Raw genomic sequence first — 25,187 nt, forward strand, 5'->3', positions numbered from 1 at the left:
ATGTTAAGTACCTTCTGGATACTGTTCCTGTTCAATTTAACCGACAGATTTTGAAATAAGAAAAAATTCTTTAAATTATAATGAAGATTAAGAAGAACAAACTTTATATTTAAAAAACAATCATTTTATTCGAAACATTGAGTTTGAGTGTCTGATCTGAAAAATATTAGGAACAGAAATGTATCTGAATAAAACACATCAAAATATATTTGAATTATACTTAAGCATAGAGAGACTGAGAACACAGGTGGAATTTATGAAGAGTAAAAAATTTACAAAAGTTTTGAAAGGATAAATTGCTTCTGTCAGGATGGCTAAAAAATTAATGAGATCAGATTTACTGGGTTCAAAGCTCATAAGCAGGAAATTTCGCCTTGAGCGGATCTTGAACATCCACGAGAAAGAAAATGACACCAGCAATACCTGCGCAAATGTAAAAATATTAGTGCATTTTTCTGCAAAGTTCGATTGGTTGAAGAAACAACCTAACTTTATCCGATGTTGCCTGATTTCCTTGCACATTTTATTTTAAAAGACATTCTACCTAGAAATGTTGAGAATATATTCTTTACACTCTGTAAGACATTGAAAGAAAATTTTAGAGAGTTATGTTGATTAATTTCCCGGTTGAAAGATGAAACATGAGAGGGAATGGACTGTATTTTGCAATGCAGAACGGAACAGCGTATTTACCACTAGTTTCCCTCCGCAGATATGTGCTTTTATGGCCAAGCCAGAAATAGTAGATCCTAATTACAAAATGGAGTCCAAATTAGGCAACAAGAAATGCAGTTACACAGGTTTTGATTAGTTATTTCCAATTACAAGTTTTCATAAACTTGCCTTGCGTCTGATTAAATGGAACTGATGAATGGGACCTCGAACAGAGAATGGACTAAGTTTGACAAAAAAGAATAAAAAATCTAGTACAAGAACACTATGATAAAAGCATGGACTGCATAGGGAAACAAATGGCATAAACGGCATTTCTGATACAAGCCAAATGAGTAAGTTCCTCTCTGCCCGATTTCGTCAAAATGAGAATTTAAGGTAGATGCAATAAATTTTACCATCAAATTCTGACTCTACAAGTGTTCCATGTCGCAGAACTGGTGGTATCATACCGCTAGAAAGAAACTTTGATCCAGTATTTTCTCCAATATTGGCACAAAATATTTGCAACACTTTATAAAATTTGGAAATTGGAATGAAACCCAAATTGAGCTCAAAATCTGATGTGGAGAGAACCGTCCTTAAAAGTTTAGAAAATGACCGGTACCAACAGCATCATTTTGGTAAAATAAAAATTTTCATTTAAATAGCTTACACCCTATTTTATCTTTAATGATGGGTATTAACACTCCAACCTTTTCCTTGAGCTTACTTCTTGATAAAACCATGATGAATGGAAACCAAAGCAAAACTGGTGGACCTGAAGCAGACTCCACAAAAGCTCTGATACCATGCCTAGCATCTTTCACTCAAAATAACATCTCTGACCAATGAGAGGCAAGGATCTTCAATTGCATTTGATACAGCCTAGACTAAAGCTTAGTTTACATTTCTACCTAGGACTTTCAAGAAACTGACCTTCATACAGTGAGAATGGCCTTGATGGCACGAATGCTTGCTTTTGATCATGCGTCAAACACCAGTCTGCAAAGACACCGGCTCTGTACAAATACTTGGGGTCCTGCAATCAGAAAGAAACCAACTCATTATTTTTCAAGATGTTTTGATAATGATTTAAGGGCTATCAGAGAACATTTGAAGGAGCCTAGCTGATTAATAGTTGAAAATCTAAAGCTGAAAAGGATGTAAGATCGACGATTATTGGTTACTGAATCATGTCTAGGTGATGAACTTGAAGACTCTCAGGATTCGGTGAAGCATCTGTAATATAAATTTTGGGCTCCTCACTAATGAGGATTAAGATTTTTTGTTACAACATTAAACCCGCCCAACATCAGTTGGTAAATGTCGAACAGAGAAAAATTTTGAATTTGGAAATTTCGGAACTGCTCTGAAACTGAAAGTACAAACCTTTGTAAGCTGATAAAGATTGAGGAATGTGTACCCATTGCCAGCAACTCCGTGGCACAAATTGTATCCTTTGCGCAATATTCCTCTTTCCCAAGTCACCTCCCCACACTCCAGGGCTGCGACTCTATATTTTTCATGACCGAAAACTTGATATGCCAGAGAGAAAAGCTGAACGGCTCCCGGAGCTCCATGACACCACTGGACCAATTTGTCTGAGTTGCTGCCAATGGACGAGGCAAGATTAGTAGAAGGGTGCCGCCTCTGCAGTAGGAAATCGACAGTGGGTCTTACGAGAGAATTTAATTCAGGTTCCGACAAAAATTCACGAGCCTGAAATTGTATGCAAGTATCAATCAATGGCGTAACAAAAACCGAAAAAAAATCAGACGAGATGGAATTTCTCTTATTACACTGCCCAGCAAGAATATATCCAGCTATAAATCTAAGGAGAAAGTATTACAGTTATACCTCTTTAAAGCATTTTTCACAGAGAATGGCACGCAACATGTTGCTTCCACAAAAACTTTTTTACGTGTTGTTTTGAATGCATTTTTTAAAACTTGATTCAAACAAATGTTTTCAAATGCCATTTTGAATTGATGTACCAAAATATTGTTTTCTTGAATGTAGTTGAAACAAAAACTTTGAGTTGTGTGTAGCAAGATAAGGAATTCATGTCTTGCTTGATGTTTGGCATGCTTGGTTTAAATATCTTCATTTACAGAAGCATATGAATGATTCATTTTTTTTATTCGGAGAATTATGGAGAAAGTTAATGAACTAAATGGATCTGTTGAACCCAAGAGATACAGGCAACTGAATACACTTTTTCAGGAAAAATTCGCTTGAAAATCATGTTGGGCACATTGGAAAAGTCTGAAATCCCCTCCTTAGCGTACAATCTGGGTAGTATGTAACATGTTTTTTCAAGTTTCGCGCGTCTGCAGGCAGTTTTTCTCTGTCATTGCCAACTAGGTTTGCACAGGCAGAGGAGTAAGGAAGAACTATTGAAAAGAAACAAACGATTGCAAAACTATTTCTATTGTATGGTATCATTAGTTTTTAAGAGTTTGTTTCAAGTTTCTTTCTTTATTTTGCTAAAATATAAGCTTTTTTGCTCTCCATAAGGAGAGTTTCTAACAGTTTGCAAGATTGCTTGTTAATTTGGGTTAGGTCTCTCTCCGAGCAAACCTGACTGTCGGCCACCAAGAAAAACTGCCCTCATATGCAGAAAATTTGGAAAAGCATGTTACAAACTACGCAGATTACGCGCTGAGGAGTGGATTTCAGACTTTTTTTATGTACGCAACATGATTTTCATGCCAGTTTTCCATTGAAAAGTGTATTCAGTTGGCTATATCTCTTGCTTGTAACAGACCCATTACAAAAATAAATCACAGAGTTAAATAAACAAACTTTTATTGCTATTAAACTAAGGCCACGGGCCACTTTAAGTTTAGTCATTAAATCTATTTATCATTTCAAACTTTAGAAATATTTTTTTCAGTAATGATACATGGATTATTTCTAAAGCCTACCTAATGATGATAAAAAACTGTGTAAAAAAAATATTTTACCAAGAGTAATGTGTACATAATTCCTGCTAGCCCATGTGCTGCTCCAAGATAGTATGAATCATGCCATTCGTACATAAGGGGACACTTCCATGAATCTCTTCGTGCAAGCTCTTGTCCAGAACTTAAGATTTTAGAGACAACCTACGGTTGATAGAGATGATACATTAGTGAGCGATTTCAGGTAATTATTCAATTAAAAGTCATACTGGTGGACCTAAAGACAACTATCTACAGGGGCAGCTTTTATTTATTTGGATGTTTTGGTAAAATTAATGTACCAACAACATTATTTTCAACAAACCCTCAATGCTACATACTGACAAATCGTTTTTTCAAAATACTTGATAGGTACCTAGTTAACAGATACTAATTTTTACATTCTGCCATTTACAGTCAAGTCTAGCTAGAATAAAATAAATCTGTTAAGAAACTTACCAGCCCATTAACTCTAGGTGATTAATGAGCTGGTGAATTTTATTCATGATGGGACTGATTGAGAGGAAAAGTAGTAGAAAACTTTACGTAACTAATCCCGAGGACAATGTTTGTTAATGAAAATGTTATTCACATCCATAATGCATTTGACAGGGCAGCTGTCTTTGATAAACAGTCATATTTTTACATTTGAATCTAAAAAGATTGGAAAAAATGAATCGTGTTTGTCTGGACATAAAGTCCTACAATGAATTGATACAGTTATCTGACCCTTTGAACTGACCAATATTAATACCAATTTTTCAGCGAAACTGAACATTTTAACAGACTAGACTTGACCCTAATATTGTAAATACTACAAGTACTGGAGTAGAGGGTGTCTTGCTTCTGACAAACACATTCATCTTTAAAATTCTCAGAAAAGCTGAGTGTACAGAGTGGTAACAGGTTTGATAAAGTTACCTGCCGCACTATTGCACCATCAATTATATCGTTTCCGATGCGGTGCCTTAAGAAAAGCAAACTGTGAAGGTAGCCCGATCTACCATATAAAATTTCATCAGGAACATCACCATTCAACTTGTCTGAAAGCTCCAATACTCTGAAAAAACAGAAAGAAGAGTTGTAACTGGTGAGAAAATAGACTTGAACAAAAAGGTTAGTCAATTGATCTTATAAAAAATTCAAAGATTTCACCTACACCTGCACCAAGGTCAGATGTGTTGCACACATTAAAAAAATAAACCGCACTATTCTACCAGGTTGGAAAAATTATTTTATATGGATAGATCGATTGTACGTTATTTCTGGTATTTCTAGCCAATATCATCAAATTTTAAAAAGAACGACAATGAAAATAACAAATGGGGAACTCATCAATTGTTTTTTTCCCAGAGGGTTTTGGATAAGAAGCACAGGAAACAACTTCTAAATGACAGTTCCGCATAAGCTTTTGATCAGCGTGACAGAAGTTTCATAACTATTTGAAGAAAGTAAACTATTTCAGCTCAATTATAAATCCTAGGAAACCATTTCTGATTATAAAAAGTGGAGCCAGACCGGAGAAATTGGAACCTTAATTTTTTGGATTTGATTCCAAAGGGGTCTCCTCTAGATTTTGATCAGACATTGGCCAAAAGTTTCCTCATATGAAACTATTGAACCACGGCCCTCTCGCCTAGTGTGCAATCTTTTGGGCCACTACACTACTTCAGCGCTGAGATACGAGGAGCGTTACTGTGCTACTTCAGTAAGCAACCCTCTTCGAAAATTATTTGAAAATTTTGTTTGGGTTTTCCAGGGCTCATTTGTGGAAACAGCAAAGTAAGAGTTCAATCATTTTGTAGGAAGAAACTTTTGGCCACACAGCAATCAAAATCTACAGGGGACACTACATAGCCTCCTGTACCTGTTGTTAGTGCTATCAGCCTACAAAGGATGATGGAATTTGACATATGATGAACTTGCCTAAAACTTGACAAAATAATCCTGTATGTTAGAAATTTCTTGAAAATAAAAATCAGCAGTTTTTCTCTAATGCTTGAAGTTCAAATTTTTTTCTGAACAGATGGAAAAAGAAATAAATTAGTTCAGAACTGCTAAGCTTAGATTTTTAATGAGGAAGAAACCCATGTAGGGAGGCAAATTAAACCCATAATGCCAAATAGGACATAAAGTTATCCAGGGAAAACAGTTTGAATTGATGATAAAAAGTCATTCCCTGATACTTCAACTTAATCTTTCTCTCAACACCAACACACACACACCAAGGCAAGGCCTTTTTCAATGCAGATACTTAATGGTTTGAGGACGTGCAAAAGGAGTGCCATATCTGCTGGCTTGCGTTTCAGACTGTTTCAACTGTATGCCAACAACAATGCTTCATACTGACTGTTTTTCTGATTACTCCATATCAACTTACTTTTTAACAAACTGGTTCATGCTCTTGGTGTCATGGTTTTGGTAGCTTAAGACGGCTGCTGTTGCGTAAACTCCGGGGGCCCCAATTAGATAGCTAATGTACTTTCTGTGTGCTAGAGGTAAGGCATTGGAGACAAGATCTGCAGCTTTCTGTTGAAGTATACAATATGAATTAAAATAAATAATCTATAGAGAATGATACTGTATCAAAGCAAGAGATGTGATTACAATTTGATAGAAAGGATGGAGAGACAAAATTCCTCTTTTTATCAGAATCCTGGAGATATGTATTTTTCATTATTTTTACCGTCTCCAAAATATGGATAAAGCAGAAAATAACTGTTTTGACAACAAATTAATGATTACTTTAGAATGCTTCATCTTGGCAACAAAGGTTTCCTTACAAAATATTTATTTTATGAAAATAGGAGGGAAAAAAGGAACTAAAAAACATCTTGATAAAAGAGAATTAATAGAGCCAAAGGAATTGAAGGTAACAACCTGTAGCATGTTCTTGTCGTTAAAGTGCATTGCTAGCCTTTGAAACATTAGTGCAATCCCCACCGCGCCTGAGTAGAGGGAACCATCAGACCGATCGGAGTCCTTCAGGTACATTCCAATGTGTCCAAGCATATCTCTGATCTTTGTGTTCAATTTTTCCACCAGAGTAGGATGTAGGGTTATCTATAAAGCAGAAAAAAGTCTTCATGAAAAACACAAAAGAGATGTCCGAATGGAATAGAAATACAGCAAATGGCAAAGAGCCATAACTAGAAAACTGGACTTTGGGCTATGATAAGCTTTAAAAAGCTTAAAACTGATGGGTCAGTTGCGCTGATTACAGCATTGAATTTAGATGGTTACAACTTACAGATAGAAAAAAATAAAATTGAGAGCCGAACCTTTCCAATTAATAGTGGTATTGCCCTTTGAGAAATCAGTGGATAATGTCATCCTACATGTATATCTAGGCTCCTTTTGCCTTGGTCTGGTCAATGATACAAGCTACACAATTTTTTTTAAATTTATGTCATGTCGCATAAGAAATTCTGTAAAATGGCGGATCAAATGAGGATCATCAACCATAAACTTACTTCACACCTGATGATAGGAAAAATGACCATGAAATGTTCATGATGTCGCTTGAGACGGTAACAAAAGTTACAATATGAGGATCACATTATTAAAAAACTTAAAAAGTTTTTTCCAGCATATTATATTTTGGTATCAGGGTTCCTTTTAAAATTTTACTTCAAACAACAAGGAACTTCTTCACTACAGTTAGTTTTCAAGGATTTATACAGCAAAGAAAAATTAACTTGAGCTTGGCATGATGGAAAAAATGTAATTCTTAAAGAGCTTTCACGAATTGAGTTGTCACAGGAATAGATAAAAAATGACACTAATTGTGAAATACGACTAAGACCAGTCTTTACTCTCTGAGTGAAATTTTCAAGATTTGAAGGGTTAGAATAATCACTTTTCGGTTTTTCAAGCAGAACAGGCTGCGCAAATATCAAAGAATGCATGTGAGAAAAATCAGTTGAAAATTTCAATATTGAACTGTATACAAATTTATTTTGTCTCCCACTTCATAAAAAGTCTACCTAAAAAAATTTGCACCGATTTCTCAAAGCTATATATCTTCAAACTCTACAAGACTCCTCCATTGTCATTGCCTAAGAACTGTTGGGATTTTTTGGGAAAAAATGAAGAATTCATTTCTAAAACTGGTACTGAAACAACTCCAAAATCTCTCAGAGAATATTGAGTAGGAGACGGTTTTTCCCAAAACGCATCGCAAACCATCTGGAGAGCAATTACTGTAAAATCTTTCCTTTCACTGTGAAGACACCTTCAAGCTTAAGGCTCAATTCCAGGATCTTACTATCTCTGATGGCAAAATCAAATCTCTATAAATGCCCCTAAATTGAATAGAGAGCTAACTAATGGACGTTACAATACTGTTTTAACATTACTCACCGAAACAGCAATTAAGGAGCAGAAACATCAAGCCTTGAAAGGAGCCTTAAGCCTTGAGGTGTCCCACTAGTCACAGAACAGGAAGAAACCAGCATGGCCTTGTCAGTAAGATTACAAGAGGGAAGTTTTGCTGGATCCTTGGTGCACTTAAGACTTTCCTTAAATGAAGTTTCCCAGGAGCAATAGGTACATTGAGCAGCATAAACAGTAATCTTATGAGCAAATCGCTCAGAGTATCTTACTCATCAGCTCATTTTTCTTATAAAAAAGATACAATATTGCTATGTATAACTTTAAGTTTCGAATGTATTGTACATCCGATGCAGGTTTTTAGAATTGACACTTGAAATTGTCATTCAGTGGTGAGCCATGACGTAAAAAAAAAAAAAAAATCTGTTTAAATCCAATATTTGAACGGCATCTTTGAAAAAAACTTCCAGTTTTTGCTTTCTTCCTCTTAACCCCCCCCCCCCCCCCCCCATTGAAAACACCGAATTCTTTAAACAGTTCTTCAAGAGTCATTGGTTTTTTTTCAGCATGCTTTTACAGTGAAAGTTACATGGTTGCAGGACTGTTGATTTTTTCTCCCCAACCACTTTTCGATTTTTATATTCTTTATCATTTCACATCCAGGTTGTGAAAATCATTTCTTGCATTTCTATTTTGCTCTAAAAATTTTTCGAACGTTGAATTTTCTTTTAAATGAGGACACTGGATTTCTTTCTTGGCGTTGCTTTGAAATGTTTCTGCACAATTGCTACTTACAAACCTTAAGCCAAATTTGATTTTATTTTCAGACAATACTAAATGTTTGATGAAAGATTACCAACAAATTGAAGTTGGGAACATGGTTCCTGTTAATTTTGTATTGAATGTCTTGACACAATAATGCAAAAAGGACACCTATTATCTCAACAATGCCTCATAGACTTAAGTTGACAAATATTATTCCTTTCAAATAATATGGCCTCATTTTTTATGTCTCTTCTTTGATAGCAAAATTAATCTGATCTTCAAGTAGGCAATGATCAGATTCTGATGAAAAATGATTAATAATTGACTAAATGAGATTCTTCATGATGTACTCAAAAACCGAATTTTAAGTATTCTAGTAACAAAGATAGCTTCATTTTAATGTTCAGCGAGAACTTGCTTAAAACAGACTGAAAATTTTCTCAATGTTTTTGATGACAGTATTCATTTTTTGCTCAAATGCACAGTTGCAGTCTTTCAAGTAAATAAATTTTCACTTAGGTTACTTGCTTAATGAAAAACAGCAAGCTTCTTGATGCAAAGCCTACACAGTTCATACCTCAGTTTACATAACTACCACAGCATTAAAAGTAAAATACTGGATTGTGCTGAGTTCATAGACTTAAAATACATTCTTTGTCTTGCTTATTTCTCTTGGTGGTTATGATCAAAGTTACTCAAAACATCATATCTTGCAAAAACAAGTGTACAAGAGCTGAACAAAAACTGATGCACAGGCACACTCACAGATACCTCAATATCTGGAGTTTGTCAAACGCAGGTGAATGAAAGAACAAACAGCTGGCTATTAGGTACTTTTCTGTTAGTCTCCATGACAAAATCTCTAGCTAATCATTGTTGCTGGCTCTTTTGGCTTTTATTTGGTATGTGGTAAATCACTACTTTTATTAATACATTTACACAAATAGGGGAGGTGTTATTTTTGAAATCAGGAGCACCATAGCCACAGAAAATTTTGTGTTCCTTTGTTTTGGATAAAATTTGAGACCTTGTTCAGACAAAAGTGGTTCGCAGAACTATTGAGCAAATTAGTTCAACGAGCTGAAGTTTCGCCGAATAAGTTATAATAAATTCCAGAAATAAGTATGCTGGAGGTTCTGCAAAACGCACTTGTGTAGACAAGATCTGAAAATTTCCTGGGGATCAAAGGTACTCATGGCCTCAAAACCATTGTAAAGCAGCGAATAAAAGACCAAGTAACCAAAATAAGGTTCCATTAGAACACCAATGAGATGATCTTTACATTTGTATGACTCACACTTCCTCTGCTTTTTTTATTTGCCTACACAAGGGTTGATGATACATTTTAGAACAACTTATGGACATCTACTTTAATTTGCTATTTAGTTTTGGAAAAAATATTTTAACACTCCTAAAATATTAAAAGGGAGCATTACTTTTTATTCAGCTCTCGTAGGTATTCAAAATTAAATTGTCTCTGTGTTTCAATTGTGAGTTGGACATTTTTAATGATGTGAGAATACAACATAGGTCACATTGGCTTGCAATCACATGGCTTATGTGGCATTGGTCATATCAGTATCTCAGACCAAAGAGGTGCCATACTCCTTTTCAACCATTTTAAGATACTGCGAGAGCACAGACCCATTGATTCTTAAGTATTTAGGAATACAATTAGAACATAATATTGGACTGTGTCCAATTTTTGGAAATTCTTACCTCCAAACCAATGAAAAATAACGCTATGAAACTTTTTACATAAACAAAACTGTTACTGAGGCTTTCCAAGACACTGGCTCGATCATTCCAAAAATATCAATTGGGTACCTATTTGCTCTGGGCTACTGATATGGGAATTCACTTCTTTTCTGGCATCATAAGTTACAAAAACATAGCAAAAAACATTGTTCCACTCGAAGTTAATCAATAACATTAGTTTTCAGTTATACTAACTAGTTGGTTTGGGATCTTTTGACACACTCACTAGCACTGAATTAGTTCTAACGATAAATGAACATATCTAATGGTCACATCTCCTTGCGAGAAAATGTTTGGTTGAACTCAGGGTTAAATCTCAAAGCCTCACAACCTAATTCACACTGGAGAGACTTATCATTTTCTTCAAGCTCAAGGACTGCCTCTACAGACCTGTGATGATCATGATTAGAAATTTTCCCAGCTTTTTTGATTAGTTTTTCACTTTTGGCTTGCCCCCTATGATCCGGAGGGAGTTGATCCGGTTCATCCAGTTCAATTTGAATTTTGGGTTCAAGCATTGACATAGGAGGGCTTGAATGCGTAGGATTCATTTCAGCTGGATCGATAGTGTTTCCAGACTCAGTCATAGTGAGTGTAAAACTTAAAAGATTTTCAACAACATTATTATCTCTTCTCCTCCTCTTTTCCAGTCTTTCAGCACGATAGGATGTCGATGGTTCAGTCTGCCATACAGAGGGTACGCTTCCATGAATCAGTCTAGGTTTGCTGTTTAACATCAGCTGAGAGGCATCATAATTTGAACTCTTAAAATGTTTGGAACAAATGCGAGCAGTTTTGGTGGGCAAGAAAGCCTTCCTTCGACAGAAATAAACCCATTTTGAAAATAGTTTTGGGAATTTCTCTCTGTTGGGAAATCGATGGAAACTGACACCTGAGTTTTTATCATGCCTCTCATTACATCCATAAACAGAGCAATACACCATTTTGATTGACTTTTCCGCTAGACTTCTTGAAAAAAAATATATGGCTGAAAAAGTTATGAATTGACTCTCCTGCTGTTTACTGCATCAAGTTTCTCCATTAGTTAGTCCTTAAATCAGAACAACAGAATGCATATTTCCTATGCATAAAACTATCACAAAACAATACAAAATTATTTGTTCACAGGATCAATAAAAAAGAGTAATGAACTTTCACAGTATGCTTGACTAGAAGGAAAATTAATTTAACATTAAGAGAGATAGCGCAGAGAAAATCTATTGAATAATAATGTCCCGAAATAGGGACAAAAAACTGAGAGCAAAAACAATTGGCTACTAAGGAATTGAAAAAGCCATATTTAAATTCTGGCCTAAAAGTACTAGTAGTTATCACAGTTACAAAGTGATACAATGTAAGTTAACAGTAATTCTGCTGGTTGTTTTAGCGTAGCAACTATATCAAATTTTGATCCACTCAGTTTTGTCCATTTATGACTGAGGTTTCTAATGGTTTATTCATACCTTGTTGTCTTTTTCATGGATGATCATGTTAGGTTGTTGCCTGAAGTCTTCATAATTATTTGGATAAAATCTGTCTGTAGCAATCTGCATTGTGCTGGCCAAGTGCTTGTCACAGGATTAGAGGTCAGTGCAAAAAAAATAAGGATTGACGCAGTTGATGGCTGACAATTTTCTCTGATGAGAGTCTGAAAGAGAAAATATCAAAGTAAAATTTGGAGGATTAGAAGAACATAAAGTCTTATTGAATGAAGTGATGTCAAATTGTCTTATCATTTTTTTTCTCTATTCTGAGTATCCAGAAAAAGTATAATATAGACGCTCTTAGTGCCACGTCACACAAAAGCAATATATATTGATTTTCTTGCATTGATAGCATTGAAAGAGGTTATGCTAATGTTATTGTTTGGATCCGGAAAAATTCCACATTGAAACTTGATGAACACTTGTAAAGGAAGCCTCTTCTGGATTGAGCACTAGAAACAGCCAATAAATACTACGGACTGTAATTAAAAATAAATCAAAGGTTTCTTGTTAATGAAACTTCGATGTCACAGAAATTTTGCGACATGTGTTGGTGCCTTGGGCACACTTTGCAAACTACGAACTTGTCAGTTCGTACACTGGGCTAAGGCCAAAGACATTGAATCATGTAGACTGTGCATCCTGTGTTAAGGAAGGCGAGACAACTTTTAAAAATTCGCATGCCGATGAGTGTTGGCACCGACCCGTATCGATGAGTTCGTGTGTCCCAATTGCGCACATCCGCCCATGTGCAGTAGCGGCTCCAGTGAATTTTTGTCGGATAGTGAGGCTCCTTTTCTCGGTTAATAAATAGTTCAGAAAAATGAAACATTGCTATTCGGTTATAAAATTATATGATCTAAAACTTTTCTTCTTAGGGATTTTGTTTGAAAAGCGACTCTAAACAAGATATCCGTGAAACACCGAGCGCCCGAATGAATTCACCATTTCCTCTCTGCAGGCAGGCTCTTCGAGTGCTTGGGACACACGGTCTCTCCCCTTCCCCACCCGCCCATCATGGGGCTCCGGGAGACTTGTCTCGCTCTGCCTGTACTAAACCGAGCCAGACGCACAGTATACATGATTCAATGTCTTAGACTAAGGCCCGTGAAAGATCAATCAATCAGCCAGTGGAGTGGAAATGATAGCGCTCATTATTCATTTGAGCATTGAAATTAAATTCAAGAGCTAAAATGAAGAATATTCTATCCCATTTTCAATTGTCTGCCAAACGATGTGGCGAGATGCGGAAAATTATCGGATCAGGGGCTTCTCTTTGGTTAGAATGGATTTTGTTTGGGTAAAGGATTGGGTAAGACTATGTGGTTGTATCAACCATTTGAAGATTGATTTACTGAACGAGTGGATCAGTTAGATCCTTGTATGAAGCAGATACAATTCAAAAGTTGCATTTGAACGCAACGGTACAAAATGGACTAAGAGCTGACCTACCTTTGACTGCTAATTACATCCACGAATGAGAACACTTACAGAGGTCTACTCAAGCAAACTCCTGGCAAAATGCAGTTCCAAGAGTAGTTGTTTTCCACAAATTAGCTATAATACCTTCAAAAGAAGTCTAAATATAATGCTGCCGTGCTGCTGATAAGAGGCGTCTATCTGTTCCAAGTTTGACTCGAGAGTAAATGATAAGTTTCCTAGGTACAGCAGTTCGTGTATTTTTTTCAAAAATCTAATTGAGAATAAATAAGAGGCTGTGTGGAAATTCAGAAAAAAATTATGCAAAATTTTTGGAAAAATGTTCATTCTACGTACGGAGTGTATTAGAGGAAAGAGGAAGAGATTATTGAGATGAGGACATTGGAACATAAAATTTTCAATGTTTTTGCACGTGGCTCTGAAGAAAATTTTTAGGTTATGTTTTGAAATTGTATCATGTGATGTGTCGTCTGTCGTGGAATCGTGGAGTTGCTGGCAGATACGTGTACCTGTGTCAATAAATGCGAACAAACGTTCATGAAATCAACCGACTCAATGAACCTCAATCGAATAATGCGAATAGAATCTACTCCGCTGTTCTAATTGTATCAAATACATACCGGTGAACACATTAATTTAGTGTTATTAGTAGGTGTAGTTGTATTTCTTCTGATGTTGTACAAGTAAAATGAGTAAGTATGTTACGCACAAAATCTCATGTTTCAAACCTCTTTTCATTCTTTATTCCAAAATGAGCAGTCAAGTATGTCGGAGCGTTTTGTCTTTCACATCAGCTCAGCCCTGACACCATCTGCTTCTTGGCTAGATTCAATCCAAAGCTGTTACGTTCTCCTTAGCAACGATGCAAGTGCGTAGTCACACAGGAAACTTTAAGTCAACTGCTCAGTGAATGATGCTCTGTTCAAGTTATGAGGGCTACAGTCTAAATGTCGACTCAAATGCCAATTCAACCGCAATAAGTAGAATAAATAACTTTAAGCTAACTAGTTAGGCAGCTCAACTTAACGGAGGTAAAACTCTCAAACCATGTTTCTCATTTGTGGGTTTTGAAAATCTCAGCCCCTAATTTATATTTTTAAGGAGAGCAACCCAACATTATTTCTTGAATTTTTCACAGAATTTTCTTTGCCGGAAAAAGGAAAATCACAGGAGTTTTCAAAAATTACGGTTCAGTAGTTTTTCATTTATAAAGTGAGGTAAGTATGTTAAGAAGCCTGCAATGTCGCAAATCGTGATATGTGGTTTGGAAGTTTCTCTGTCGATATGTGCCTTTCCTTGTCAGGTTTGGCAAGCTTGTGTTTGAGACTAACAGCATTACGAGGTCGTATCTTAAGCTCTATCTAATTAAAGATCTCTTATCTGTTCTTCGTTCCAGCTTGATAACAGATAAGATTTTAAAAATAAAAAAGAGCAATTTGACAATATACTTACTCTCCTCAAGCTATGAAATATTGGTGATTTTATTTTAGTTCATTTACTGCTTTAATTTACCTCCTATGATCGATCTACTTACATCAGTCAAGTAGTAATTTCGAAATAGTGAGTGTAGATCTATGTCAAATTGAAGCCTGAAGATGCTTTGATTCTTTTAGTTCATTTTTATCTCGCGAAAGTTTTTCATTCTGTTTTCTTTTTAATACATCAAAAACTGGTCATTGAGGTCATTTCTTTGGCATGAAACTAATCTTCTTCTCTTTGTTTCAGGAAAAATCTGTTTCCTCCTTATCTGGAGTCTTTTCTCTTGTGTTTCTGCTTGGGATAGTGACGAGTTAGAAGTATTTGATGTTGTTGAAGATGTAAAAGAAAATTTTTACACTTTACTCCAAGTACCAAAGGTTTGTTTCCCTGAAGACTATTTAAAAATGACACCAAAAAATTAAGGTTTTTTGTTCCCAATAATGGCAATAATATGAGCAGTAGAGACAATAAAATCACAAAGGTTTGATTGCTATTTCAGAAGAATCGAATTAACTCACCCTCCATAAGAAAGGTACCCATTTTTGAGATCTCCCTCTCTCTGTCATCAATGGATTGATGGGTCATCTACAAATGATGGGGTCCTACAGGGGTGAGGGTAGAAGGTAAATGGATGTCTGACATGTACTTGACAAGGGGATGGAAGAATCATGCTGATTCTGATGGCAGATTTTCAAGAAAAATTAAAGCTGCCAGAAACCTAAAAAGTTTGTAAATTGAAGGAGTTCATGAAAGAGAGAATGTGTGAGATTTCACTAACTTCTATTCATTGAATCAACTGAATTTAAGTTATAATGCTATAGATTTATTCCATCACTTTTTCTCAGTATTTTATATCTATGTCCAAATTGGAGGGAACAGAGGGAGGGGGGTTAAAGAAATTGGGAAAAGTACCTGATATCTTTCATGGACAATCCAAAAGAGAATTTTCACAACCGAATATAGTAGTTTGCCTAGTTTAAATTCACTCTCTGGGGGATTTCAAAAGGATGTTGCAATCAATGAAGAGAAGGCTGCAATTGCAGCTTATAATCTGCGTTTGATTCCTCTGTCAGCTGGTTCGCCCGCAAGATGAGAACAGCTCCATTTGGTCCGAGAAAGTGAATAATACTTGACCAAAAAAATTCCCTTCATTGGTATTCCTCTAGTGGTAAGTAGGAAATCATATGCTCCTGGAATAGAAGAGCCTTAAGTTTTTTCTAAAATCAACTTTTAAATATTCCCTATTTGCATAAAACAATTACGAGTGCTGCCTATTTTAAGCGCTGGGAAATGGGTGAGAAGAGCTAGTTGATCCGAGAGATGGAAAATTGACTACCACATAATTATATGAGTTTTGCAAAGAATACGCACAGATGTCACGTCACATGAGTCGACAGTTGTTTATTTCTGACTGTCACGGACAGTAGATAAATTTAGTAGTAGACATCTCTTCAGAGGAAGGTGTTAGGTATTTGATATCTGCGCACAAAGACAGCACAGCGTCACCATCGCACACGGTCGGTCCTCCATCGCGATTAGGCAGCAGCAGCACAATCGCTTACAAACAGAAAGTATACAACTGTCAACTTATCTGAAGCAAGTTCTCACTGTGATCCTAATAACTTCCAATGATTGCAGCACAGCTTTTGCATGATTTTGACTAATCATCTTTGTTAATCCTCAATTTTTCTCTGTAAATTAACTCAATCTTGGTGAGCTTCATCCAGATTATTCAAAGGAGCACTAAAAAGCAGTTGTTTTTCCTTTTTTGTGATTGCCTTTATGTATATTCTCTCTCACTTAATTTCAGGATGCAAATTTACAAGCCATCAAAAAGGCGTTTCGGAGTCTCTCCTTGGTCCTTCATCCTGACAAGAATGATGCCCCGGATGCTGAGCAGAAATTCCGTCAGGTAAAAAGTTGAACTAATCTCTTACCTAGGAGCCTTTTCTTTAAAAAATCAACTGAGAACAAATAACCACTGTAATAACAGACTGCAAGTAAAGAAGTGTGCAAAATGCAAAGTAAACATGGAAATATTTCAAATCAACCAAACCAAACCCACACAAATTTTGACGAAATTGAATGGAAAAACCAATGTGTTTAGGAATCCCTTCTGAGGAAGGGAGCAGGTTGTCCTCAGAATGGACTGGTTTTTCAGTTATTGTTTTGGGTGTGACTTTTCTTTCAATCCCGTAATTTAAACATGTTTATTTTGAGTTAACTTACTTGAAATTATTATTTTTCTTTATTTACACCTCATTGAACAGGTCCTTTGCACTGCATACATCATAGGATCAAGTTCTAATTTTAAGTTCAAATCTTTTTTGAAATGTCTTGCTTATTCTGAATTTGTACCTAACCTGGAGTCGTCATTTTTTAGTCAGTAAAATTTAATTTTATCATAATAACAATTTATATTCCGTTTAGTCAAATATTTGCTTCAGTTTTTGTAAGAGCAATCAACTTTTTTCAGCTTGTGAGCGTCTATGATATTTTACGTGATCCAGCTAAAAGAGCCCACTATGATCGTGTTCTGGAAACTGGTTTACCAGACTGGCGCATGCCAGTCTACTACTACCGTAGAGTTCGCCGTATGGGTCTTTTCGAGATGATCATTATTCTGTTTGTAATAGTTTCAATCGGCCAATATCTAGTCTCTTGGGCTGCTTACGCAGAAAAAGTCTACACTATGGTATGTATTTCTCTTTTAATACTAGTAAGTAAGTAAGTAAGTAAGTAAGGCCGGGCTGGCCGGCGAGGCGCCCTCAAGGGGCCAAGGCAACTGGCAACTGCCGTCGTGCACCCCGAAGTTGGACCGTACTCCTCAACTTATCTTCGTACTATTGACACATTGAGTATCAATTATATTCCCGCAAGGCTCAGCGGCCGTCTGATAGCCAACGGAAGGTCTTATCAAAGACTGTGGCAGATGCTGCAGAGCACGGACTTTCGGAGCACGGCCATGCCTCCACCGAGTTGGACTGTGTTGTTGCAATCTACACTGATAGGTAGCGCTGGCAGTCGCGCACACTACGAGTGATTACCGATTTTTCACAACCCAGTCGAACAGTGCAGACGGATTACTTACTGGGTGACTATGTCCCTCCCGCACCCTGTAACCTCGAAGGGTCAGGGTATTGGAGTGGCATAGTCATCCACAGTCACGATGACTGATATTTGAGTGTCCTCAAATATCAGTCACCTCCGGGGATTGAACCCGGGACCTCAGTGTTGGCAGCGAACTGCCTTGACCACTACACCACTGAGGCTGACTCTCTTTTAATACTACATCGCAGCAAGATTGACTGTTAAAGCATTTAATGCATTATTCTTCTTCATTTTTTATGGAAGCAAAAATAAAGCACAAAGATTGACCACAAATGGCAGTAATTCCTTAAATTATATAGTCAAAAGTAACATGCAATTTGTTGAGCTCAAAGTGAGCAGGGTTGCCACAGTCTGAGAATACTGGGAAATGTCAGGGAATTTTAAAAACTCAGGGAAAAATCGTTAAGTCACCTTTATTTGCTCTATTGACGTTTTGAATAACAAACTTTTCCGTAAAAGTATTTCAAATTTTGTCTTCAACCATATGACATATCTTTTATTGTCAGGGAATTTTACCAAGATGTGTCAAGGAATTTGATTTTCCAAATTCTGTGGCAACCCTGTGCTAGAGATTTCATCACAAATCTGACCGTTCTGATGTCAAGTGGATTGTCAGTGAGTGGTGCAGAAATTCATTGGAACATAAATAAGTGGCAATCCCAGCCTTAGAATTTCCTCACTCCTCAAAAACATCAAAAGTAAGTGTTCAATGGGAACGATTTGAGTGGAAGCATCTGCGCATTATCATGTTTTTTCTAATTTTTTTAAGAAAAAAAAGATAAACAAAAAAGAAAGAAAAGCTTCTTTACAAGGTCATGCCTTGTGCGAGTCTTTGCTCTTGTACTCAAGAATTTTTTGTACCCCTGCTGTCACATTTATTTAACCTTTAATCATGTAACTCAGTTTTATCTATGATTTCCTCTCTTTTTATTTTTAGCAAGAAATAATGGGAAGCAAGCTGAAAAAACAGTTGAAAAAACAAAAGAAAGGCAAAGCAGATCCTCAGTTACCGCCTGAATTAGAATTTGAGATTCCCAAGCCGAGTGTTAAAAACACCCTACCGTTTCAAGTTCCTTATTTTCTTTGGTTTCTAGTCATACGATTGCCACCGCTATGTTATGATGCTCTCAATGAATGGTGGGAAAGGAGGAAAGAAGAACCGTAAGTTCAAATTAATCCAATTTTCTTACATAATTAAAATGATTACTGTAGTCAAGGTGAATGCTGAACAAAGGACCCATAATCGAGAAAGCCATTTTGAGGAAATGGATTTTAATTTTTGATTTTGGTACACGGCAAAGACTTAGCAAGAAATAAATCTAATTTTGCTGTTTATAGTTAGCTTGATTCTTTCCTTGAAGGCTATGTAGTAAATTTTTCGATAATTTTCGTTTTTTATCAAAATATGTGCGCTCGATAAAAGATTACTCATGTGTGAGAAAACAAAAATGATATAGAATATAAATGCATTTTTGGTCTGCTGTTTTAAAATAGAGTTTAAAATCCAAGATTAGATGCTATTTATCTCATGGCAATGCCATTATGAGCATTTGACTCTCTCACATCGAAATCGTCATCAAACTCTATTCTTAAAATTTTGAACATCAACATTACATTCTCAAAATTTGCGCAAATTTTAATGATTCCTACCCCTTAAATATGAAACAGATTTTTAATCCATAAAAAGGTCAATGCTTATCAAGACAGTGTTGAGGATGAGAGATCATCAGATCTTCAATTTTCATCCTTATTTTTGAGCACAGATCAAAACTGCACCTTCTTGCTGTATGATCCAAAATTCCGCACTGAAATTATACGCTTACCTAATTCAGTTTTCAGGTAATGACACTTCTGCCAAGGATTTTAGGTACTTCAAGTCTAATAAGAGCACTCTCCCAAATTAAAAGTTTGCATGGTTTAACTGGCCTACATTTTGCAATTTGGAATTACTATTTCTGCCTCTGTGGGGCGATTATTGAAACCATGTCAGCACAACAAGACAAGACATAGCCCTATTTTAACCATGCAATATATCGCATTATGATGTCTTATTGGACTGGTTTAAACTTTCAAGAATCGGTCCGCAGTTCAGAAACACCATTTGTACCATTAGTTTCCTCATGCACAGAAGTGTCAGAAAACTGACACTGACTGTGTGTACTGATGAGCCAGAAATTTTAGTTTCTAATTGCATGATGCAGTCCAACTTATCACAATTGATCTCATCCAGTTACATTTAAAGTTTCAATTTACTACACCTCTCATTTTCTATTTTAGCTCGAATATACCTCGAAAAATAATATATTCTCTTTTTTGTGAATCCCAGGGCGGAATCAGAGCCAGAAGTGGAGATTCGAGAAAAACCTAGACGTAAACGTGTTTACAATAACCCACTCCCTGAGGTAGGGAAGGATGCCACCTTACGACAAGCAAAACCAGTCGCACAACCGAAAGCACCTGCTGCCAAGCCTTCTGTGCCTTTAATAGTTGGTGGACTATGGACAGACGATGATCTCGCAGAACTGGTTCGTCTAGTCAAGAAGTTTCCCCCAGGGCTACCGGATAGGTGGGAAAAGATCAGTGAAACTATGAGAAGACCTGTAAATGAAATCACGCACATGGCTAAGAAGCTGAAAGAAAGCAATTATCAAATCAACAGCACAAAAGAGGATGTGGAGTTAGAACCTGAGGCTCCAAAGAAGACAAAAACGAGAGGTGGGAAGATGGGTAATGATGAACTACCCAATGGGACAGTGGAAAACTGGTCTCAGACTCAACAAAAGGCCCTGGAAAATGCCATGGCCAAGTATCCGAAAGGTGGTGTAGGTGACCGATGGGAAAAAATTTCTAATGCTGTTCCAGGAAAGTCCAAAGTAAGTTGCACCAATTTTATTTTCTGTTGTTTCAGAATCCAAGGATTTTGACAAAAGTTGTATTGTTAACAGCTTAGCAACCCAGGTTGCAGATTTAGCATCTGCCGTTTTTACTAATTTGAGAATCAAAGCTTTATTCGATTGGCTGTCAGTCTTTGCATCCTTCAGAATGAACGATCCCTCTAAAAGGGCATCTTCACTTCTTCTTCATCAAGAACACTTAAAATACATCTAAAGATTCTTCTTTCCTTGGTTTTTGCAACCTTTTACAGTCTATCACCCCTTCATCACTCTCACTCAACTTAGAAAGGTTTTCATGATTTTTGGATTACTTAAGTATATCGTGTGTTCTTGAGTTGAACTGATTTTTTTCTCTTGTTTATTTTCGTTCACTATGGAGGAATCATCCTCTCTGCTTTTTTTGTTGTATCGAAAACCCAATGTCTAGTACTTTAATTCAATCTGAATTTTGTTGCTCACAGGAGGAATGTTTATTAAGGTACAAGCATCTTGTTGAGATAGTCAAAAAGAAGAAACAGATGGAAGAAGAAGAGAAGCAGCAAGGTGAACAGCCAGTGAATTCCCTCTCTAATTCTGAAGATGTGACCGAGGAAAATTGTTCTCAAATACCAGAGATCAATGAAATTAGTTAATAAATTAAAGAAAAAAAATTATTAGGTAAAACTCCTCAGATGATATGATTTTGAGTTAGGATTGTAATGATAGTCAGGCATTCCATTTGTAGAAAATCTTATGTCCAGTTTTATGAAGGCCACAGGCCTTCATTCTAGCAGATTTCTAAAGTCCTTACTTGTTCCTCCAACTCGTTCCGGTGAAGAAAATATGACCGGTATTGTTGGTGTTTTTAACTTAAAATTTTGAGTTTTTTCTGTGGAAACCTTCAAATTTGTGTAAAATTTCTCTAGGACTTCTAAAGTGTGTCTGCGCTTTTTAGTTTGTGACAACTGAAAACAATTTTTCTCATCAACCATTATTGTATCTCCTCACCATTTTGATTTGCCTTTTTTGTATCTTCAAGATAGTAACTCGAATCATTTTCTGTCAAAATTTTGAAGTTATTTTACATCTTGTAAAATCGAACTAAGGTTTTTGATCTTGTTTCAGAAATTATTTGATTTTAGATAGGAAGCTATGCTACTGTTGAATGGAGCTCCTCTCTTTTGAAAAAGACAGTATTTTAGTTTAAGGATACATATTACTTAGGCACAGGATTATTCAAAGTTGAATTATGAATTGAGTCTAGCCTGGGAAAAAATTGACTCGAGCAATATAGTTTACTGTATTTATATGTGCTACCAACCAAACCGAACAGACACAACTGTTAAACACACTGTAACCTTTTCAAAGTATTTTTTGACCCAGAAATGATGCCCAACGACATTGCTTATGAATAGCAAATTTTATCTCTATGTGGCCGTTGAAGTACTACATAAGGCGAATTCTTTCTAACTTTAGACCCCCCTCCGTTCTAGTAATGGACCTGTAAGACAACCTCTCACCCCCCCCCCCTTTCGCTTACATTAAATTGGCCTGATCCTCCCCACCCAAATTTTCAGTAATTGTATATGAAGAAATCTTAAAAAATAGCTGAGAAGAGTTTCTCATTGAATTTTTTTTTTTTTTTAATAGTGGGTAACTGAGACTAAGTTTGACCGCCCCTTACTTCGTCAGAATACTCGGTGAGGCTAGCTCAGACCTCTCCCCAAAGTGGTTTATGTAATACTTGCATTACTGTTAGAAAAAAAATAAGAGCCACCCAAAAATTTGTCGTGAAAAGTAATTTCCTGTTCATGCCGAGTTCTCTCATTCATAACGGTCAAAGCCACAATTCTACCCCATCTTTGCCTTAGTATTAACAAAACAGGGGACCAAATGCTCAGTTCTTCTTTAAGTGAACTCTTAGGCTGATTTTCTTTTTTGTTGTGTCCAAGTTGAGGCTAGAACAGTGACTTTGAAGAAAGAACTCTCGCCAGAAATTGAAATTTGAATATTGCCATGCATCTTCCCATTCAAGGGATGAAGGACTAAATGGCAAAATATTCTCCTGCCAAGTAAGGCGTAAATGAGGTGTAAGTAAATTTAAAAGATCGAGGATGCAAGCCTGTCAAATGCATCCTCCCCCACATTAGGCCCAAGCTAAATCATTGTTTTGGAAGAGCGATTAGCTACTGATTGCTGAATGTTGATTGCGCTATGGAATTTGAAGCTAATTGTGTTGTTGTCACGTATTTATCATCGGGGAGCAGTTCTAATCCCTCTTTGGGTCACACAACTTTTTGCATTTGCAAGTTAATTTTTCTTTGTGATGTTAAAATTAATTATATTATGAAATTATGATTTTACTCCTTGAAATGGGGTCACTCAATACATTTAAGTACAATACGGGAATGGATTTTTTTTGGCTGACCCTAGTAGCAAATAATCAATTTTTGTTTCTTTAAAAAAAATACCAAAAGGAAAGTTTTGAATCATAAAACGATGATTATATGCAAGTAATAAATGCATACGAGTTAGAAAGGAATAAAAATTAGGATTCAGAGAAAGCCATTGAATAAGGAGATAATGAAACCTATACTTGTAGTAAAATACTCAATACCTACATAAACAAAAAAAGAAACTAAACGAATAATAATTTTTATAAATTGCACTTTCATCATTTAAATTATAATAAAGGTTTAACTTTCTTTTTACTAGTCAATTGAAAATTATCATTTTAAACACCTTTGTATACATACTTCATTAAAAAATGCGTTATTTGGATACACTTTCTTCCTCTCCTCGTGGCTTTCTGCTACTAGGGAATGGATTCAGTCTGATGAAAGTGAAAAAGTACATGCAAGCATATTTTTCAAAAACATGCTTTACCGAGGATTTCACTCTCATCATATTCTTTTTTTTCTTTGCGGTAATTTATTGAGTGTCAAGGGAATAAAGCCTCCTGATGACTGTTTTTATGTAGATTAGCAACTAAAAGCACAATGCCTGCCATTACTGTCCGGGCCCGAATTTTGTTGATCTGCGAATCTAGGGAGTATAACCTGAAATCAGGAAACTCAGGAAGTCAATTGAGAAGCTATTGCTTGATTTAAGGTCAGCTGAAGTCGACCGATAACTTGGGCTCTGGTGGTCAACAATTTACGGGCCCAGGACATCAGGTTGTGATCTATTTGTGAACCCAGCTAGAAGACACAGCTTACACATTGACGCACCTTGCGGATGCTCTTCAGAAGTTCATCGGTAAAACTTCATGCGTGAAAAGTACTTTAATCGATTCAGAAAGGCCGAACTTCTAGCTGTGTCGTTCTGACGACTTTTTGTGAGAATACCGATTTTTGTATAGAATGTTGTTTTTTTTAAAATAAAATATGACTGAAGATCTCTTGTCCTTGATTTCAATGCCCTTCTCTCTTAAATTTTATTCTCTGAAATAATTGTTCATCATTTTCAGTTTCAATCAATGGCAATTGACACATTTTTCTGGAAAGTCTCTTTAAAACTGAAGGATTAAGATGAGGGGGAGATAGAGAGGTAAATGCTCCTCATCAGCTGAGAGAGCTATGGTTAAACATTTCATGGGACAACTCGACTGTGTTTAACTCGGCATGATTAGAACTTGTTATTGACTAGTTGCTCAGTTGTGAGCATCACAAAACCAGTTAAGATGTTTGCATTTCATACTAGCGAAGGAACTCGTTAGGGAGGTCATGTTGTGTTATTGAGATTGAAATCATGTTCCATTATTATTGCAATAGGGCTTCAGAAATAAAAACTGTGTTGAAAAAGGCCGAAAAGGGTTGATTCCTGGGGTAGCAAAATTGTGCTCCCACCTTCCGCGCTAAGGTTTAATGTTACCAATCACTGTGAGTCAGCCAGAGGTTTAGCCATTTGATTCCCTTTCTCAAGTTTTTCATGGTTGTGGGAAATTTCTATCGGTGGCTTTTGATGCTAAATACTCCTGCATAAGCAACCATCACTTAATGAGAATTTTAACACTTGGATTGGTAAATTTGGGAAAAATTATTGTGATCAATGGAGGACTACACATGGTACACTTAAAGATATGGCTCAGTTAAATTGTAAGATTTTTGGATGTGATGTTTCTTACACTGTCCTGAGGAAGATAAGCTTTTAAAATCAAACTTTCTAGGCGCCAACTGCCAAAAAAATCTAATCTGGAAAGTGTATTTTTCAGCAGTTCAACACCCATTATCAAGTGGAAAGTGTAGGTCGAGGAGCAAGCTCTTACTTCTTCATAAGGCGTCAACTCAGTTTAGAACAGAAGGCTTCGCATCTTTGACTCAGCTGTAGTGTCACCCACTTCTCCATAT

The 25,187-nt window shown here is 36.3% G+C and overlaps 2 protein-coding genes across 4 annotated transcripts; one reads left to right on the forward strand and one right to left on the reverse strand.

Moving 5' to 3' along the window:
• Positions 1 to 102: 102 nt before the first annotated feature.
• Positions 103 to 13,799, reverse strand: LOC109034114 (glutathione S-transferase LANCL1). Of its 3 annotated transcripts, none has more exons than XM_019047074.2 (9): positions 13,712 to 13,799; positions 11,915 to 12,099; positions 6,477 to 6,659; positions 5,977 to 6,125; positions 4,518 to 4,656; positions 3,621 to 3,761; positions 2,044 to 2,373; positions 1,591 to 1,693; positions 103 to 423 (listed from the first exon to the last, which is right to left on the reverse strand). In XM_019047074.2, the coding sequence occupies exons 2-9, from the start codon at positions 12,002 to 12,004 to the stop codon at positions 347 to 349; spliced, it is 1,212 nt and encodes a 403-aa protein (XP_018902619.2). In that variant the 5' UTR covers positions 12,005 to 12,099; positions 13,712 to 13,799; the 3' UTR covers positions 103 to 346. The 3 variants fall into 3 exon arrangements, with proteins under 3 accessions (XP_018902619.2, XP_018902618.2, XP_018902620.2); XM_019047073.2 differs by lacking the exon at positions 13,712 to 13,799 and adding an exon at positions 13,388 to 13,649; XM_019047075.2 differs by lacking the exons at positions 11,915 to 12,099; positions 13,712 to 13,799 and adding an exon at positions 7,959 to 8,126.
• Positions 13,800 to 13,860: 61 nt separating this feature from the next.
• LOC109034113 (uncharacterized protein F54F2.9) lies at positions 13,861 to 24,235 on the forward strand. Its single transcript, XM_019047071.2, has 7 exons — positions 13,861 to 14,067; positions 15,101 to 15,231; positions 16,665 to 16,766; positions 17,331 to 17,549; positions 18,903 to 19,126; positions 20,292 to 20,838; positions 21,321 to 24,235. The coding sequence occupies exons 1-7, from the start codon at positions 14,064 to 14,066 to the stop codon at positions 21,489 to 21,491; spliced, it is 1,398 nt and encodes a 465-aa protein (XP_018902616.2). The 5' UTR covers positions 13,861 to 14,063; the 3' UTR covers positions 21,492 to 24,235.
• Positions 24,236 to 25,187: the final 952 nt, after the last annotated feature.

This window comes from Bemisia tabaci, chromosome 3 (genome assembly GCF_918797505.1).
Source record: "Bemisia tabaci chromosome 3, PGI_BMITA_v3".
NCBI classification, from domain to species: domain Eukaryota; kingdom Metazoa; phylum Arthropoda; class Insecta; order Hemiptera; family Aleyrodidae; genus Bemisia; species Bemisia tabaci.